The following is an 18,724-nucleotide window of genomic DNA, read 5'->3' as shown; positions in this document are numbered from 1 at the left end:
TATTTCTCCATTTTAGGAGAAGATTCTGTATAAAATGCCTGGCCTACCCAGCCAAAGGGGGGCGTGAGCTTTGAAATGATTTAATTTGTAAATACTAACGCTTAACCTTCTTGCCCCGTACTTTCCAGCATCCAATTTGCACTGTGGCACATTCTGGCAAAGATTAGTAAGTATGCAGAGATGTCAAAAGCTTACCACCCAGCTAGGCATGCAAAAAACGCAGTCCAAAAGCTGACTTTCAGACTTGGATGGGATACCCTGGCCTACCTGAAACTGAGGGGGAAAAAAAATGTCCATAATTACAGGACACTAATTTAAAATATGCTTCACTGACTCGGCAGGCCACATAATTCACAGAGCCCAGTGCAAGAGGAAAATGTGGAGCCCCTTGCTCAAAAATTAAGAGTTTCAAGAGGACAGCAGCAGAGCATTAAACCAGTGTGCAGCCCCCTGAGCACAGGCCCCGTTCACGGAATTCGGTTTCCAAAACCCTTGTTTTAAAAATACATTCCTAAGACCACCTGGCTCTGCATGCTCTCTGGCACGTTCGCGTTCTCCCTATTGCAGCACGAACAACCGGATCCTTCTCACGACGAGTTCTAGTTCGCCCTCACCCTCTCCAACAGCCTGACTCTCTGACAGGAGAGCTGGAACTAATTTACTCATTTAATCAAGAGAAGAGCGGTTTTCCTTCAAGGAACAGTCCGTCCCGCTTCCCTGCGTGGCCCTCTGCCCAGTCTCCTCAACTTGCCAGAAAGAGCCCCGAAGTGGGCGTCAGGGGGTCCGGTTCTAGGAGCCCAGGAGGGCCGACCCACACCTGAAGCGCAAACACTGGGCGAGGGGTGGGGGCTGCGGCTGGGCCAGGCCCCAGGCTCTGATGGCTCACCAGGCGGACGCAGCCCCGACAGCACAGCCTCCCCGGCCCTGGGAAGCCACGGGCGCCCACGTCGGCTGGGGCGGCCACTCTGTGTCCCAGACGTTCCAGCCGGACCGTCATTCCCTCTGGAGAGACGGAAACACTCAAGATGATAATGCTATGCATGGAGGGCAGGGGAAAAGGGGGTGCAGGGGGGGCGGGGGGAAGGATTTTGTCATTTGTTTTCTTTTGCCCCCGTTTTTCTCCTATTCAGAGAGCATAACCCGTATTGCAGTGTTCTATAGGGGTGGATGCAATAAGGTGCAGACACACAGGGTTAAAACACACATTCCCTCTTGCAATTCGGCCCAAATTTTGAGGCATCCTGAGGCCAGTGGAGTCCATGTGGGAAAGCGGGGCCAGGCGAGGGACAGGGGTGGGCTCTGGAGCTGGTGCCCGGGATTGGGTCCCAGCTGGCCGCCTTGTAGCTGCGACTGGGCAAGTCTCTATAAAATGGGGGCTGATGATCCCCCTACTGGGCAGGGGGTTGTGTGGGACTAAGTACTCAGAACAGGGCTTGGCACCAAGTAAACTATCCTTTGCTATTGTTAGGCTTTGACTTGCGTGGAAGGGAAAATCACATAAAGTTCTAAAGACAAATTAGCAGCCTGGTACCTGATAGTTTGCTGGCATTCTTTCTGTTACTCCCAGCTGGTCGGTCTCCAGGAAAAATCCACCCAGGGATTTATCTTTTCCCTACACCTAGAATCGGAGTGGGATTCCTTGGTCTGGGAGGCTCCTCCGCTAATCATTGGTTTTTACACATCAGACACCTTACACCCAGCAAAGGGCAAAAGGAGGTTTTCCTTTGTTTTTGTTCAAATCTTTTGAGAAAGAGGCAATAATCTTTTCCCTTCTTCCGATACACGTTTCTCTAAAATCAACTGACATTTTCATGCTATTAATTCAACACCTTATAATCCTTGGGCTCCCAATGCCTGCACCCCCAAGCAAGTTTCCTAAAACCAAACTGCCCACCCAACCCACACCAGCAAACTCCGGATTCTCCTTTCAAGTCATCTCTGCATCCTTGAAGAGTCCAGCCCTCTGGCCTTAATCTCGGTATCCTATTGCTGAAGTGACCGTTGCACCTTGAGCGTGAGGAGGCTTCCGGAGCCCTCCTCTCCAATGCTGAGTCCTAGAATCATCTCTCAGAGACACCAATTCCGGCCTCGACGGTATCAATATGGAGCCCCATGTGGGAGACCCTCTCTGTTCTCCTCCTGTGCCCCTCGCATTCTAGGGGAAAGCACTAGCTACTGGCTTTCAGAATTAAACTGTCCCTTTCAGGCACCTGGGTGGTTCAGTCAGTTAAGCGTCTGCCTTCGGCTCAGGTCATGATCTCAGGGTCCTGGGATCGAGCCCCGCATCGGGCTCCCTGCTCAGCGGGGAGTTTGCTTCTCCCTCTCCCTCTGTTCTTGCTCTCTCTCAAATAAATAAAATCTTTAGAAAAAATAAATAAAAGGTCCCTTCCATCTGACAATTTCCTACCTGCTAGGGTTCCCAGACTTGGCAAGCTCATCTTCTGGCTCGCCTAAACATTTTTTATTTTTTTAATCAAGATTTATTTTTAAAGAACAGTTTTAGGTTTACAGAAAAACTGAGAAGTAAAGGTTCCATACCCTCCCCTTTCTCCAGTTTGCAGTTCTTTAGCTTCTTGTATTAGTGTGGTACATTTATAACTGATAAACCAATATGGATATAGTACTACCTAAAATCTCTAGTTTACATTAGGGCTCACTCTTTGTGTCATGCAGTTGTAGGTTTGGGTAATAGCTTCACTGTCCTAAAAATCCCATGCTCTCCCCATTCACCCCATCTCCCTCCCCCTGAACTCCTGCTAACCACGGATCTTTTTATTCTCTGTAGTTTCACTTTTCCTAGAATGTTATATACAGTTGACCCTTGAACAACGTGGGGGGGTAGGGGTGCTGACCCCCTACATAGTTGAAAATCTGTATAACTCTTGACTCCCCCAAAACTAATAGCCTACTGTTGACCAAAAGCTTTACCAATAACACATATTTTGTATATTATATACTGTATTCTTATAATAAAGTAAGCTAAAGAAAATGTTAAGAAAATCGTAAGAAAATACATGTTCAGTACTGTATTGAAAAAAACCCCACATATGAGTATACCTGCGCAGATCAAACCCATGTTGTTCAAGGGTCAACTGTAGTTGGAATCACACCAAGGTAGCTTTCTTCAGACTGGCGTCTTTCGCTTAGCAATGTGTATTTCGGGTTACTCACGTCCTTAATGCTTCATAAGCCTAGAACATTTTTACCATCATGTTTATCAAGCTTCACAGTTGTGGTTAATTCTAACTGAAGCTTGAGAAACACTGCTTTGGGTTTTTTTCCCCCTACAGCTATTTTTTTTTTCCAGTTAAGATAGAACTCACAAACCATATAATTCCCGCATCTAAAGTACACAATTCAATGTTTTTTAGTATGTTTACAGTTACGCAACCATCACCACAATCAATTTTAAAACATTTTAATCCCCCCACAAAAGAAACTTGCATCCTTTGGCTATCCACTCCTTACCCTCCTATTATGCCCCAGCCCGACGCAACCACTAATCTACTGTTTTTGTGGATTTGCCTCTTTTGGATATTTCATTAGATAGAATCAAAATGTTGTCCTTTGTGACAGTTACCTTCACTCAGCATATTTTCAAAATTCATTCCCATCAGTATTTCATTCCTTTTTTATGTGTTGATAATATTCCACTACACGGATACAGGACATTTTAAAAATCCATTCATCAATTGATGGACATTTGGGTTGTTCCTACCTTTTGGCTATAATGCTGCCATGAATATTTGTGTCTAAGTCTTTGTGGGGACATAAACTTTCATTTCTCTTGGTTATATAGCTAGGAGTGGAATTGCTCAAGTGGTAACTCTGTGTTTAACTTCGAGAAACTGGACTGTTTTCCATAGTAGGTATACCATTTTATACTCCTGCCAGCAATGTATGAGGATTTCAGTTTCTCCACATCTTCACCAATACTTGTTATTATCTGTTTTTTATTGTAGCTGTCCACATGCATGTAAAGTAGCATCATTATGGTTTTGATTGTGCTTGCACTTCCCTGATGACTAATGATATTGAGCATCTTCTCATGTGCTTTGGGTGTTTATCTTCTGACAAAATGTTCTATCCAAATTTCTTTTTATTGTGTTGTAAGAGTTCTTCGTATATTCTAGATACAAGTCTCTTATTAAATAAAGGATTTTCAGGGGCTCCTGGGTGGCTCAGTAGGTTAAGCATCTGCTTTTGGCTCAGGTGATCCCAGGGTTCTGGGATGGAGCCCTGCATCAGGCTCCCTGCTCAGTGGGGAATCTGCTTCTCCCTCTCCCTCTGCAGCTCCCCCTGCTTGTGTTCTCTCTCTCTCAAATAGATAAATCAAATCTTTTAAAAAGTATAGGATTTTCAAATATTTTATCCCATTCTGTGGGCTATATGTTCACTTTGTTGATAATATGCTCCAAAGCACAAGTTTTTAATTTTGATGACACCCAATTTTTTCCTTTGTTGCTTATGCTTTTAGTATCCTCTCTAAAGAAGCCATTGCTAAATGCAGAGTCACAAAAATTCACACCTATATTTTTTCTAAAATTTTAACTAAATTATATTAACATCTTTGACCCATTTTTGGTTAAATTTTTTTTTTAAAGATTTTATTTATTGGACAGAGAGAGAGATAGCGAGAGCAGGAACACAAGCAGGGGGAGTGAGAGAGGGAGAAGCAGGCTTCCCGTGGAGCAGAGAGCCCGATGCGGGGCTCGATCCCAGGACGTTGGGATCATGACCTGAGCCGAAGGCAGACGCTTAACGACTGAGCCACCCAGGCGCCCCTGGTTAATTTTTGCATATGGTATGAGATAAGAGGTCCCTCATCATTCTTTAGAATGTGGATATCCAGCTGTTCCAGAACCATTTGTTTAAAAAACCTATTCTCTCTCCTCACGGAATTGTTTTGGCAAGCTTGTCAAAAACCAACAAACTGTAAATGTGTTTGTGTTTATTTCTGGATTCTCACTTCTATTGCATTGATCTGTATATCCATTTTTATGCTAGGACCACATGGTCTTCATTACTCTAAGTTTTGAAATCAGGAAGTGGAATTCCTCCAACTCTGTTCTTTTTCAGTATTGTTTTGGCTATTCTGGGTTCCTTAAATTTCCTTGAATTTTAGGATCAATTTCTCAGTTTTTGCCAAAAAGCCAGCTAATAGGATTGTGTTGAATCTATAGATCAATTTAGGAAGCATTGCCATTTTAATACTAAGTCTTCTGATTCATAAACATGGAATTCAGTCTTCTAATTTTCTTTTTATTTAGGTCTTAATTTTTTTTTCCCAAAAATGCTTTATAGGTTTTAATGTAAAAGTATTATACTTAAAAATTTTTTTTTATTCCTAAACATTTTTGGAACAGAATCATTTAAAATTTCCTTTTCAGTTTGCTCATTGTTACTATATAGAAATACAAGATCAAAATACAAAAATTATATCCTGCAACTTTGCTGAACTTACTAGTTCTAATAGTTTAATGAATTAGATTTTCTACATATAAGATTACATCACAGGGGAACTTCTTCCTCTCCAGTCTGGATGCCTTTTTTTATTGTCTTGCCTAATTGCCCGGGCTAAAACTTCCAATCCAGAGCTAAACAGAAGTGGCAAGAACACACACCCTTGTCTAATTCCTGATCTTAGAGTGAAAGCATCCAGTCTCTCCTTGTTGAGTACGATGTTAACTTGGGTTTTTCTTACATGCGGTTCTTTTTGTTTTTCCAGGCACTGGCTCTTTGTCTTACCTTCACTTGGTGAAATCGTTCTCTTCCTTTAAGTTCTAGCTAAAAATGTCACTTTCTAGGGACCTCTTCCCTGAACCTCCAGGCTAGGCTCATAGCACCCTGTTCTCATCACAATTGTAACAAATACTTGTCAGCATCATTTTCCCTCCTGACTTGGCCTCACCTTGTTCACAGGTGTCTCCCCAACACAGACTGGCACACATACGGGGTTTGGCTACAGATCAACTTCACATATCGTACTCTATTCCTTCACTTGGTAGAGACACTGTTCTAAAAGTTCCATTTCTACCTCTGTCTCCACCTCTAAGACAAGACTCTGCTTTATTCATCCTTACCCCCAGCACCTAACACAGAGCCTGGCCCTCAGTAACCCTTAGGAACCTCTGTGAATCATTCTGAGGTGACTCAAAAAGGAAGCAATGTTAGATTCAATTTTTGCCCAAAACAACAGAAGGAAATGTACCTTCAACTGGGCCAATCTGACTGGTCACAGCAAATCTAAGCACCCTTTCTTCATCCGTGTACAAGGCAAAGACCCGGTCCACATTCAGCTGCTGGGTGGTGGGGACGGCCGGGTGTCTGGGGGCGTGCCTGCAGGCCTCGTAAGTGATGTTCTGGTAGATGCGGTAGGACCGTGTTTGGTTGATGGCACCTAAGGTGAGTGAGTAGTCTCTGGAACTTGTGGAGGTCACAGCTGCAAAAGACATTATTCAGCCCAACTGGTAAATGTTTAAAATCTTAGAGAGTTTCATGTGGGGTCGATTTTTTCTGTAGGGTTTTTCACCTAATGCCTGGAGCATATTCCCTTGGGAAATTCCTGAGTTTATATGGAAAAGCGCAAGGCAATTCCGGGAATCTGAGTAGATGCAAAGCCAAAGTGCTGTCATTGCTGTCATTATTAGCAAAGAATAAATTCTGCTACCATGTGCCAGCGACGCCAGGCGCTCTATAAACACTGCCTTCTTCATGCCTCATACCAGCGAGGTGGGCCTCGAGATCATGTGCAGGGAGCCTTACAGAGGTCAAGAAATAGCCTAAGACATGAGGCCAGCGTGTGATAGAGCTGGAACTGGAACATGAGTCAGCCTGACTCTACACCCCAAGTTTTCAACCAGTCCACACTCTAGAGGACACAGACGTGACCGCTCCCAACACCCTGCACTTAAGCCCAAAGGGCTCAGGCAAAGGAAGGGGCCGTTTCTCTCAGTCTGAGCGTGGAGTCGGAAGCCCGGACCAGTGTTCTGTTCACTGTCTGGGTCTCCACTACCCGTTCTCCTCCCTTCGTCTCCTGCCCGGCTTCCAACTCTCACACCACAGAAGGAAGAAAGGCACAGCTCCAAGGAAACCACTCTGCTGCAGGACAGCAACTGTGACTAAGCCAGCACCTTGCATTCTGGTGGTTTTCCAGAACTCATCAGGATTGACACATGTCAACCACGGAAAGCAAGGAGAAAAGGTGTTCTTATGCTCATTCTGAAGAGAAAATAGGCTGTCAGATGATAAGTGACCTTATCCCCATATATTTTCAACTACAAATCTGTGATGTGAATTCCTATCTTCTGACTCCAAATCATTTTACAACACTGCAGCATCTCATTTTAAAACAGGCTGAAACGAAGGTACAGGACAAGTAAAAATTCCAATAATCCCTACTTTCCTGTGGTCCAGATGGTTTAAAACTGTATGTACTTATACAACCCTTACACACCCCCAGAGACAAGGTTGCAGTTTCTTACATTATCACTGGCCTTACATTAATACTGGGATGGGGATACTGATATTCATTTGTGTAGCAGCCAACACTTCTCTCACTTATACTATATATTTGATACGAGTAATAAAAAGGATATTGAGCTTCTTTTATGTACCACACGCTGTTCTAAGGACATTCCATGTAATAACTCATCATCCTCACAAATATCTCGTAAAATATGGACTATCCCCATGTTATAGATGTCAAAACTGGTTATACATACCTAAGTCCGAGTAGTGGTAAATCTCCTTGTAGGGAGCTATGTGGACTGTGAAATTTGCTGGGATGTAAGGCACCTGGCCTTGAATATTGGTCTTAATGCTCAGATAGTTCTCTGGGTCAAGTCCCTCGGCAGTTTGAGTGATTCGAACCGTCTCTTCTCCTGGGTAGAAAGTAACTTCCATATAATGGGTAAAGGTAGCGCCTGGAGAGGAAGAAAGACTTCAGCACAGAGCTAGGATGAGGTAGCATCTTCCAGGAATAATTACCAGCGCATACTTCTTAATTTCTACTGCTGCTGGAGATGGTGCCTAAGAAGATCATCTGATATCCAAGACTAAGTACTATTAGCTGCTGATTTCATCCGGTTCCCCAAATTTCTATTAAACAGTGAGGTTTCATCCCACCTCATTTCACACTGCTTCTCTTTCTAACAGCTTGTTTTCTGTGAGAAGCTACTGGGGACATCTTGACCCTTCTCTTTGTAAGGTTGCCAGACTTACAAAACGAACAAGCAAAAAAAAACTTAGGACACCCAGTTAAATTTGAATTTCAGATAAATAATGAATATATTTTAGCAGAATACATCTCATACAATATTTGGCACATACTTTTACTAAGTTATGCAGATGATGATTGTTTTATTCAAAACTTGCTGAAAAACAAGGTCCTCCGAATAGCTCTTGAGTCTATAGCTGGAGGTGGGGGGAAGAACTTTTCTCTCAGTACGTTCTCTGTGATAAAGATAAATCCAGTAGGAAACAAGCCTTTGCAGGTAGGGAGGAAAGTGCCCCAAAGTATCCTCTACACGCTTGCTATCAAAGGGTGGTCCTTAGAACAGCAATAGTGTCTCTGGGGAGCTTGCTAGGAAAACAGAATCATAGACCCCACCCCGGGCCCACAGAGCCAGCATCTGCCTTTTCACAAGGGCTACAGGTGATCTGTGTGCAGGTTAGAGTCTGAGAAGCACTGGTCTGTACCATTATCGGTCAGAGTTTTTGGGGTGAGAGGAGGAAGGAAGTTTACTCACGAAGTAAACTCCTCTTCAGATACCCTGTGATCACCATTTGTGCATCCCTATTTGACAGATCTGTGCCTAACAACTCAAGTAAACACAGCCTGACAAATAAGCTTCAACCCATTCGGGTGAGAGGACGTACGTATTCCAAAGGGAATCATCCTATTCCTCAGGACAACGTGGAGAACATGTGGATGGAATCAGTCTTTCAAAAACAGTCCTGTAAGACCAAACCATTCCCAACTACCTCCCCACAGAAAACAAGACCCCCTGAGGCTCTGGAACACGGAACAAGCCAATCCTCACTCACGGAATATCAAGACCAAAGCATGATGGCCGGTGACCAGCGGCCCCTTCAAAGGCCCCTCCTACTCACCTGTGAAGCTGAAGCCATTCTCCCAGCCTGGTTTCTGTAAAGCAAAGAGCCAGCCAAAAAGGCCTCCGATTGGTGTGAGCGGGAGAAGGGCTTGGGCTGCAGGCTGAGGGACGTGGCTGATGGCCGTGTAGGCTCTGCCGTCATTGCCCACAATGTAAGCATGCACGTCCACGTCCTCGAAGTGCACGGGCGTGTGGCCCACGCGGAGGTGGCCACTCACTTTCCCGTTGACCCGATGAGGTGCCCCTGAAAGACAGCAAACCCAGTGGACTAGGACCATCGTCCAGGTTGGCGATGGGCACGCGGAAAACCATTCCACTCACAATTCCCAAAACCCAGTCTTTGGCCATCCTCATGATTCCGTAACCGACCGATTAACCGTCTAGGTACAAAACAGACCTGTCTTCGATTTCTTTTCTCCCATCCTCCCACTCTCCCGTCCACTTTGACTCTAATGAGCTGGCAAAAAGGAGGAAAGACTTCTGGCTAACCCTCAAATTGGGAAAGGAGCCCAAATGTGTTCATTTCTCAAACATTTATCCAGCACCTGCGAGTGGCCAGTGCTGGGATTCATGCAGTGGAGATGCGCGGTCCGTAATGCAGAGTTCACAGCCCCAGTCGCAAACCAGCGAGCAGCAAAATCATACACAGCGCAGCCCCCAGCCCAGTCAAGCGCGCACGCCTTACCTTCTGGGAGACAGTGCTTCCCATTTCCGTAAAACCTGGACTGGCAGTGGCAGCAGAAGCCGGTGGCGTAGTCGGTGCAGAAGGCGTGCCGGGAGCACTGTCCGTGGTGGTGTTCACAGGTTTCCTTGCTGGCAGCATTATACGTGAAGACTGGAAAGCAGAAACCAACTTGCGTTAAAAGGACAGATTCCAGCACTGTTGCTGTCGAGCTTCATTATGGACACCACATCTGCGCCATAAAATCGGCTTAGATAATCTGGCAAGGAGTACTTCTGGCAAGGAGTACTGCTGACGGCTCCCATCTGGTCTCAGTGCAGAGCAGGGGAAGGCGGAGGAGGCTGCACCACTCCAGGGTGAGTGCAGGAACAGAAAGGCCAGCCAGGAAGCACATGTTAGGCTGAACTGCACAAAACTGCCGTCCTGTCGGTCTACAACGGTCAAATAGCAGGTTTATGTGGCTCAACCCGAGAGTAACGACCCCGAGAGGAAGACTGAAGAGAGAAATAATGAATGCAGTCTTGGGTCCAAGCATTCTTCTCTTCTAGGGGGACCCTGAACCTAGAGAGAATAGCTTGTAGCTTGTCTCACTGCCCCGGGAAGTAGGTTTTCTTGTGAGAAGGGCCTGCAAGAGCACACACCAACGCCCCCTAAAGAAAGTCTATGGAGAGGGAGAGAGGAGGGGGAAAGGAAGAGGGGAGCCAGCTCTTATTTGCCCCGTGCCCGTGCAGGGTTTCTGGTGGCGGGTATGGCACAAGCAGACTGCCACACAGTATAAGAGAGGGGGCCACAATCACAGCCCCTCTGGGAGACCTGTGTGGACCAGTAGTGGTTCCTGCCGTCTCCCACTTATTCTGCCCATTAAAAAAAAAAACAGGGCCATCTGTACTTCCAAGAAACAGAGGAATTGGAGCAGATGCCATTGTCCATAAAAGAAATGGCCAAGGGAGCGGGGTGTGGCTGGGGGGATGCTAATGGAGAAGAGGGGGCTTTCTCAGGACACCAGGGATGATGCTAATCCTGAGCGTGGCCGCCGAGAGGCAAAGTGGCTGTGCACACCTGGCCTCCACCTCCCTGGGAGCAGCAGTTGGGGGGAGACTCCGGGAGCACAGAGGCAAGCAGGGACAGCACAGAAGCCTAGTGCTGGACCCTGCAGATGCTGCAAGGGGTCAGCTCCCGAGGAAGACAGATACCTGACTCCTGGGCGAACCTAGCTGGCAGCCGTGCTCCAGATCTAGGTCTGAGGAGGAGGAAACCGGAGGGCAAGGAAGAAATGGAAAGATTAACGGGTAGGGACACAGGATTCCAGGGAAGAACAGAGAAAGAAACCAAGGGAGGGAAGATGTAGCACCACGTTAAGTAACATCAGAGCCAGAGACTTATCAGCCAGTGAAAACAGCCCACAGTTAACATTTAAATAGTGCTTCCTCTATGCCAGATACTGCTCTATGAAGTTTATTCACGCTTTCAGTTTGCGCGCAAGCACGGGCCGTTTTTATTCCGGTTCTTCAGATAAACAAGCCGAAGCACAGATTAAAGGGACTTTCCTGAAGTCATCCAGGCAGTAGGTAGCAGAGTTGGGATTTGCACCCAGGAGGTCTGGCTCCAGATTCCTAACAGCTGTACTCCAGTGGAACCCAAGTACCTAGACCGAGAGAGCTAGGTTAAGGATCTGATCAGGTGCTTGAGGTTGATCAGCATAGACTTCAGCCGGTCAGATTTGAGGCATCCTTTATAAATCAAGCCTAATGAATGGTAGGAGAGCGCAGAGACGAGCCAGATGGGGCTTACAGCATGCTGGGGGCAAAGCACAGGAAGAGCATTAGCTTTTGGACAGTAGGACCGTCCTTGACTGATGCTAACGGGTTCTTGAGAAAGCGGCAGGCTGAGGCGTTGGCAGGACAGGTAATACGGTCTCAAGTGGAACATCTGGGAGCAGCGGGAGAATGAAGTCAGTATAGCACCTTGATGACACAGTTGAAAAATTTGTTTGATAAAAACAGATACATAGGCATAACCTGAATGGTTTTTTAAAATAGGAAAGTGATACAGAACTCACATCCCCCTCACCCCAAAAAACCCAGAGTGGATATTATAGACACTGTTGTGAAGAAAACTATGCATCACTGTCTACCATTGGTTTAAGAAGTCCTGGGGGATCCGGTTTGAGTAAAAAGAAACCAGTGAAAAAAAAAAAAAGAAACCAATGTAACTTGTCAGTCTCAGGTGTCTCCAGCCCCTAAGGTAACCGCTAAGTGTAAAGCAACAGCGCCTGGAGAACCTCGCCCAGGGGCAAGCGCTCAGGCAGGACTCACCTCCAGAACAAGGCGGGGAAGGGACGTGGCTGTGTGGGGAAGAACAGCGGGGTACTCCCCAACCTCTAGAACTCAACCTTGTCCATGGCTCAGGTGGCTCTGTGCAAACCGCAGAAATGCACTCTCTGTTCCCTCCTAGAATCGGGTGACACCCCTTCACACCTCCATTGCCAGAAGTCACATTTTTCCTGAACGTGCTTCTGAGTACCAAGGTAAAGAAGCAATGTGATACAGGCCTAAAGGACAGTCATTTTCCGGTGAAGTCGAGTAAAAATAAAACCAAACTCTAAACACTATTCTCCGGAATTAAATGGTGGGTTTGTGTTATACTCCCTGTATTTGTTATTTGGTGAAGACTTGTCCTTGCACTCAGTCCCCATTGCAAGAGTGGGTCATCAAACAGGGAGAGACGGGAAGCAGGAAGACCACTGATAGGGAGAGTTAGGTTAATTTAACTAAAAGGCGCAGGCATGGCTTTCCTATGGGCAAAAGGAGAGGAGCTCAGCGATGCAGCCAGCAACTTACAAAGGCAACTGTGCAGAAGTTTGAGCTGATTGCCATACGGACTACATTTTTCTCATAACAAAAAACAGTGGTTAGGCTCCCATGAAAGGCCATTAGGCAACTGAAACTATAATTATGACAGGTTATTGGTTATTGGGAAGCTGCTCAGGGATATTCATAAGCAGTTTTGTTGAATCTTGCATTCTCTGGATGGAGCTTACTGAGTCACAAACAGAAGCTCAACCTTCCAGCCCCATGACAACTACACAGGGAAAGAAGATGGGTTCGCTTCTAACAGGGGCATCACAGGCTCCCCTTAGGATCCCTTTCCCGTGCCTGCCTTCACACAGGTGTGCTCGCAGATGCACACACTTAAAACTTACAACATCAGCTTGTTAGGGGAAGAGAAATGCCTGTTGCACTTTTCTTTCATTTATTAATTCAACAAATAATGGGAGCACTCACTATGAGCCTGGCTCTGATCTAGGAATTAGGGATAGAGCAGACAAACATTCTGTCCCGAAGCTTACATTCTCCTAGACAGCAGTGAACAAACAGGTAAGTTATTTAGTACAGAGGTTGTCATTAAGAGCTATGCAGAATCTTAAATCAGGGAAAGTCAAGAGGGCTGACGGGGGAGGGGACTTCGCTCTTTTAAACAGCGGGATCAGGAAAGACCTTGGGAGAAGGTGACCTCAGAGCAGAGGCCTAGAGGCAGGGACAACAGGACACAAGGGACATGGGAGAGGGGCAAGGGTGAGAGAAGGCTGGGGAGGTACTGGCCAGTTGGCAGAGGGTCCTGTAGGTCACAGGAAGGAGCTGGGCTTCAGTCTGAGTAAGAAGGGGAGCCACTGGGGCGTCTGGAGCAGAAGAGTGATGACATCAGACTTACGATACCTCGAGAATGAGCCAGTAAGCAGGTGCTCTGGCAGCTGGAAGTGCTGTTGGAGAGAAGAAGGTCCCAGATACGGAATATTTTGAAGATGGAGCAGACAGGGTTTGCTGATGGGTTGGATGGAGCAGAGAAAGGGAACAGAAAGGGGGAGAAGGCGAGAGCAAGGGAGAGAGAGAAGACAGCAGAGAGAGAGAAGTCCACGTGATATTCACGTCTTGGTGAACTGCCATCTCCGGAGACAGGGACGCTGTGGCAGAGGTTTGTGAGCGATCGGTTCCAGCAACAGCTTGGAGGCATCAGGGAAGCTCTGCCCCCTCTGACAGGACCTACAGCCTCAGCAGGGCCCCATTCAACCACGCAGAAGGAGAGCTGCATTTCTCTGTGGGCTGGGGAGGGGGGACCATTGCATCAGAATCACCTGGGGTGCCTGTTAAAAACTCTAATTCCCAGGGCACACCTTAGCGCTCCCAATCCAGATTCTAGGGGTGGATCCCAGGTATCTGCACCTGAGCCACTCCCCTGGTGGTTCTTATGCCCACTGGTGATGATGTTCAGGACGTCTGTAAACTTTCCATTTCTGAGCTAGGGAATGCTCGTTAACATAGTTAATGAATTTCATCTGACAGCAGCTCCTAGGGTGGTGGGATTTCAGAGAATGCTCTCACATTCATTCCTGGCCGGCTGAGCAACAGGACTCAGTGCTTATTGCCCACTTGGGCCCAGATCCACAAGCAAGCAACGTGAAGATCCTTTAGTGGAGGAAGCCCAGAAGCCAGACCCTTCCCTGAAGAAGAGGCAGAACTGCACCTAGAAACAGATCCCACATGCAGCCATCAATCCCAGGCAAGAAAAGCCAGACTTTTGGCCAATGGGCCTTCTCAAATTTCTATGGGAAATGCAGATAGATCCAAAGATGCTGCACTACTTGAAGGTGTAGAATCAGTGTCTAAAATCCCAGCTGGATGAGATGTGCAATGAGCTCATCCCAAAACAAAGTGGCAATTTTCTTTTTCAGTGATATGCCTCTTCACATCAGAGTTCTGGATGTATTTTCACACACTTCTTCCTAGTCTGGTAAAGAAATATTATCTCCATTTTACGGATGAGAAAATGGAGGTCCATGGACATGATAATGGTCTTCTGGCTCTAAATCCCATGCTTTTTCCATTACACGGGGCAGTACTCAGGTGTGGCCTTTGGAATCACCAGGGGACCTGGTTTAAAAATGCAGATTCTGGTTCAGAAGGTGGAGGAGGGGTGTGGAAATCCGCATTTTAAAGAAGGGCCCCAGGTGAATCAGATGCACGCGAACTAGAGCTCACCCTGAGAAATCCTTTTTCTTCCATGGCCTCCTTTCTCCTGAATTTACCCACAGGCTCTTTCGTAGACCCTCCTGGGACCCACTCTGCCCAAGAGCACCTGTCACAGAGACTCAAACAGTAGAGACAAATCTGCTGGTTTTTCAGGGCACACCAGGAGGGCGGAGGCCGGCCAGGTTTGAAGCACTGAGTTTACAAAGGCTTTATGAACTGTGGTTAGCAGGTAAAGCAGTCTTCACATGAGGACTTCTTAATCTCTTTTCTTTTTCCCATTTAATGCTTTTTTTTTTCTCTTCTCATATCCTTAATAGAAAGAAAAATGGGTACATAAAAGAAGCAAAAGCATGGCCGAAGCACTTGAGATTTGTCTTAATTGGGAGTCACTCATGAAAATGGAAAACTCTGCACCAGATTTGATCTGTCCTTCAGTCTTCATTTTGCCAGCAACATTTAAGCACCTGTCTGCGGCCTTGGGCCTGCCCTCCCTTGTTAAGGGCTCTGGCCCAGCCACGTGGAAGAGGGAAGGCGGGCAGGTTCCAGGCACAGTGTGGGAGCACAGAGGGGATGGACGGTGTCCAGCGTGGGGCTGCCCCTGGCAGCTGGGGTGACTCTTACTTTTAACAGCTTTTACTACTCAAGAAAAGGACCCACATTTTCACTGCAGGAAAGATCTTCCTAAGTCTCCCTGCCTTGAAGAATGATGGATTAGTAAGAAAAACCACAACTAACTTTCTAATGAAAAACAGTGGCTTGCTTTTTCCTCCCGTTTTCATGTTTATTCCTGGTGTGTGTGTCTGTGTGTAGTGTACAGTGATGAGAGCTGGGCATCATTATTAGGACCATGACCCCAGCAGGCTCTGCCATGCAGGTGTCTTCACGGGTATGGGAGGCCTTGGTGTTCACAGACGCCGAGCAACCTGGAGCTGTACCCGGGAGAGAGGCTTTCTCGTCTGGAAGGCGGGGTGGGGAGGCAGAGCCTGCTCTAATCCATCTCGGGGTGGAAGCCGCATGAGTAACACATTCCTGCAGCCTTTCCCAAAGCCAAAAGTAGGGTGAGACTAGAAGCCGCAGGAAATCCCTGTGACACCCTGGGCTTTCCCGGCTCGACTGCCATCTAAGGAGGAACACGAGGATCCAACAATGGGGTATGAAGAGGTTTTGAAAGCCAGGTGTCCCTCCCCCTTTCTAACTCACCATGCAGATGGAGGCGGGGTGCCGCTTCTCATAGGACCACCTCAGTAGGTGTAAGGATATCTAAGAGCTCTGTAAGGTATCGTCCCTGCTCCCCACCACACAGGTGGTCCTGGTCAGCTGTCGTCCTCACCTCGCTCACCTGCCCCCTCGACTCTCTCCCTCTTTCCATTTTCACACTCGTCAGTCCTCTGTGCGGACTGTTTCCCCAGTTTCCCTCTCTGGACTCAGAGTCTGACCCCATGGGCTGGCTCAAGGCCCTCCTCCGCGAAGACTTCCCAGACTATAGGAACACATGGGTCAGCTCGCAGCTGGGGCCAGTCCTTCCATGGCTTCCTTGCCTCTTACTCAGACAAGTCAGTCAGTATTTCCAGGCTTCAGTTTCTTCCTCTGTAGCATGGGAAGACTAACAGTATCTACCTCACAGGGCAGTTCAGAAGAGCGACCGTGACAGCACAAACTAAAGCAAGTCCCCACTGAGTGTCCCAGTGGGGATGCAGGAAATGCCAGCCCCAACTTCTACTGGTGCCTCGGTCAGAGGAGGACACGTGGCAGGTGCGCACGTAACTTTCTGGGCTGTCGACAAGCTCCTGGAGCTCCCTAGAGAAACAAGACACCTCAGACAGAGGATGCTTGCATTTCCATTTTATGGCTGGTTCTGTGCTCTATGAAAACAGACCACAGAGAATGACACACATGAGGCCAGAACTGGAGTGTGGTTGGGACATTCTTGCGTGGTGTACACATGTTCTGAAAAGAATCTACATTTCTCAACAACAAGAAAAGTCTGTAAAAAGAGTCCCTAGGGCAAAAAAACATTTGAAAAGAAAGGGAGAGATATTTGGGGTTTCTTTAGCTAAATCTTAAGATCTTCGTTTGGCAAGATGACTTCTAAGTTTAAAGGGGAAATTAAAACATATGGGGCTTGGAGCTTCCCATATTCAATTTTGGTTCTCACAGCTACTTCACGAGGTCTACACTTCCTCCATGTTATAGCTGAGGAAAATGAGGGTCAAACAGAGTATACATCTTACCCCAAACCACACAGCAGAGCTGGGAATCAAGCTCAAGTCCACCTAATACCAAAATCCATGCTTCTCCATGCCATCAGTAGAAACAGCCAGGCAGGATGGCTCACGGTGGGGCCCTTGTAGGCAATGTTCTGTGTGCGTCTCTGCCACCCCCCCCCTCACCAGCTGTCCCAGAGGAAGTCCACTTCTGCCTGACGGACCTCTGGGGTGCCAATGTTTTGTCTGGAAAAAAAAAAAAGTATCTAACAACTGCATGGTTCCATAATCCACGCAGTCTTCCTAAAGCCTGAGGTGAAAATAGAAGCTCACCCATTTTCCCTCTCTGCTTTCAGGTTTTAAAGTCTTCCCTCTGTGCTTTCTAACATGTGGTTGCTGATTTTTTTTTGTCCTTCAAGGTTCAAAAATGTCCAGTTAGATATTTTTTTCTAAATGTCTTAGTGTATTAACCAGCTTTTTCATATGCATTCTGCCATTTCTAAGACGTCAGGAGTGGACGCCCTCCAGCAGCTGCTAAATATCAGAGTTCATGCCCCAGAAGTGTGATGGCTGCCGTCTCTGTTCTCAACGTTCCTTAAGCCTCCTCCCTGTCACTCCAGTGAGCTCAACCTCTCATAGCTCAAAGCAGGCTGTGCAGCCCTTTCTTCTGAACTCTTTAATAAATCACTCCACAAATCTGCTTCATATTCCAACCTCTTCCCAGGGGAAGAAATCACAAAGCAAAAAGACCATTTTAGGATTCCATCTTCACTTCAAAATCCCTTTACTAAAAATCTTTGATACTTGGCTTTACATTTTCTTTAGATATATGGAATTTTCACTGAAAAGTCAGGAGGTTGTCAGAAGGGTGTGAAGGTTCTGAAGCCTTCCAATCAAATTCACATCTTGGATTTGACAGAAATGTAGCCCGTCGGCACAAATTAAGGCTCGGTGATTAAACAAGCCTATTGGCTAGTCTCTAGCCACCCCCCACCCTATTCCCACCCCTTTAAATCTATAATTAGTAACAGCAGCCACCATTTATAAAGGATCAACTGGTGCAGACATTTAGAACTTTGTTATCTCATTTAGTCCCCTCAGCAAATTTAGGAGAAATCCGAGAGGCTTGGGGGTTCCATGAGTTAGGTGCCTCAGGTCACCCAGCAAGTGAGCGTGCAAGCAAGCAAGGCAGCTAGGATTCAAACCTAACTTTGACACCAGTGCTCTCCCTCTAATCATGACACGATGCCACTTTCATCACAAAATAGTTTCTTTCCTCCTAAAATAGCACTTCTTCAAGCATATTCTTGCAGATCACTACCACAGCAGAAGAACCCAGAAGGCCCTCTTTGCTGGGTCAACATGTCTTTACTACAAAAGAATGGGAAACAGAAAAGGTAGGGGGGGGGGGGGGTGAAGGGGTAAAGAGGTCCTGAAGAGTGCTTTCACCTCTGGCCCCCTTCCTCCTATTAGAGGTCAGATGAGCAGTCCCTGGAACAAATGGAATGAATCCCTGCTCAGTTTCCCACTCACGTGTTTACATCCCTGACTGGGAAGAAAGAACTGAAGTGACAAGTCTCACCTAGGAGAAGAAGGCGAAATGGCTCCATGTCTGTATTAATTAACCACTGCCTCCTCCCCGCATTTCTTTTCTGGCCCCTCACTCTGGTCAGTGAGTCATGAAATGAGGACAGG

General features: G+C 46.8%; 1 protein-coding gene across 1 annotated transcript in view; it reads right to left on the bottom strand.

Moving 5' to 3' along the window:
- Positions 1-18,724, bottom strand: part of NID2 (nidogen 2) — a 57,797-nt gene that overhangs the window by 23,215 nt on the left and 15,858 nt on the right. Inside the window, exons 6-9 of the mRNA XM_021701317.1 lie at positions 9,802-9,951; positions 9,115-9,360; positions 7,725-7,925; positions 6,212-6,442 (exon numbers count right to left, since the gene is read on the bottom strand). Of these exons, the coding sequence (XP_021556992.1) occupies positions 6,212-6,442; positions 7,725-7,925; positions 9,115-9,360; positions 9,802-9,951 (828 nt within the window). The remainder of the gene's footprint in view (positions 1-6,211; positions 6,443-7,724; positions 7,926-9,114; positions 9,361-9,801; positions 9,952-18,724) is intronic.

This window comes from Neomonachus schauinslandi, chromosome 9, assembly GCF_002201575.2.
Source record: "Neomonachus schauinslandi chromosome 9, ASM220157v2, whole genome shotgun sequence".
Classification (NCBI taxonomy): Eukaryota; Metazoa; Chordata; class Mammalia; order Carnivora; family Phocidae; genus Neomonachus; species Neomonachus schauinslandi.
This window is presented reverse-complemented; position numbering and strand designations above follow the sequence as displayed.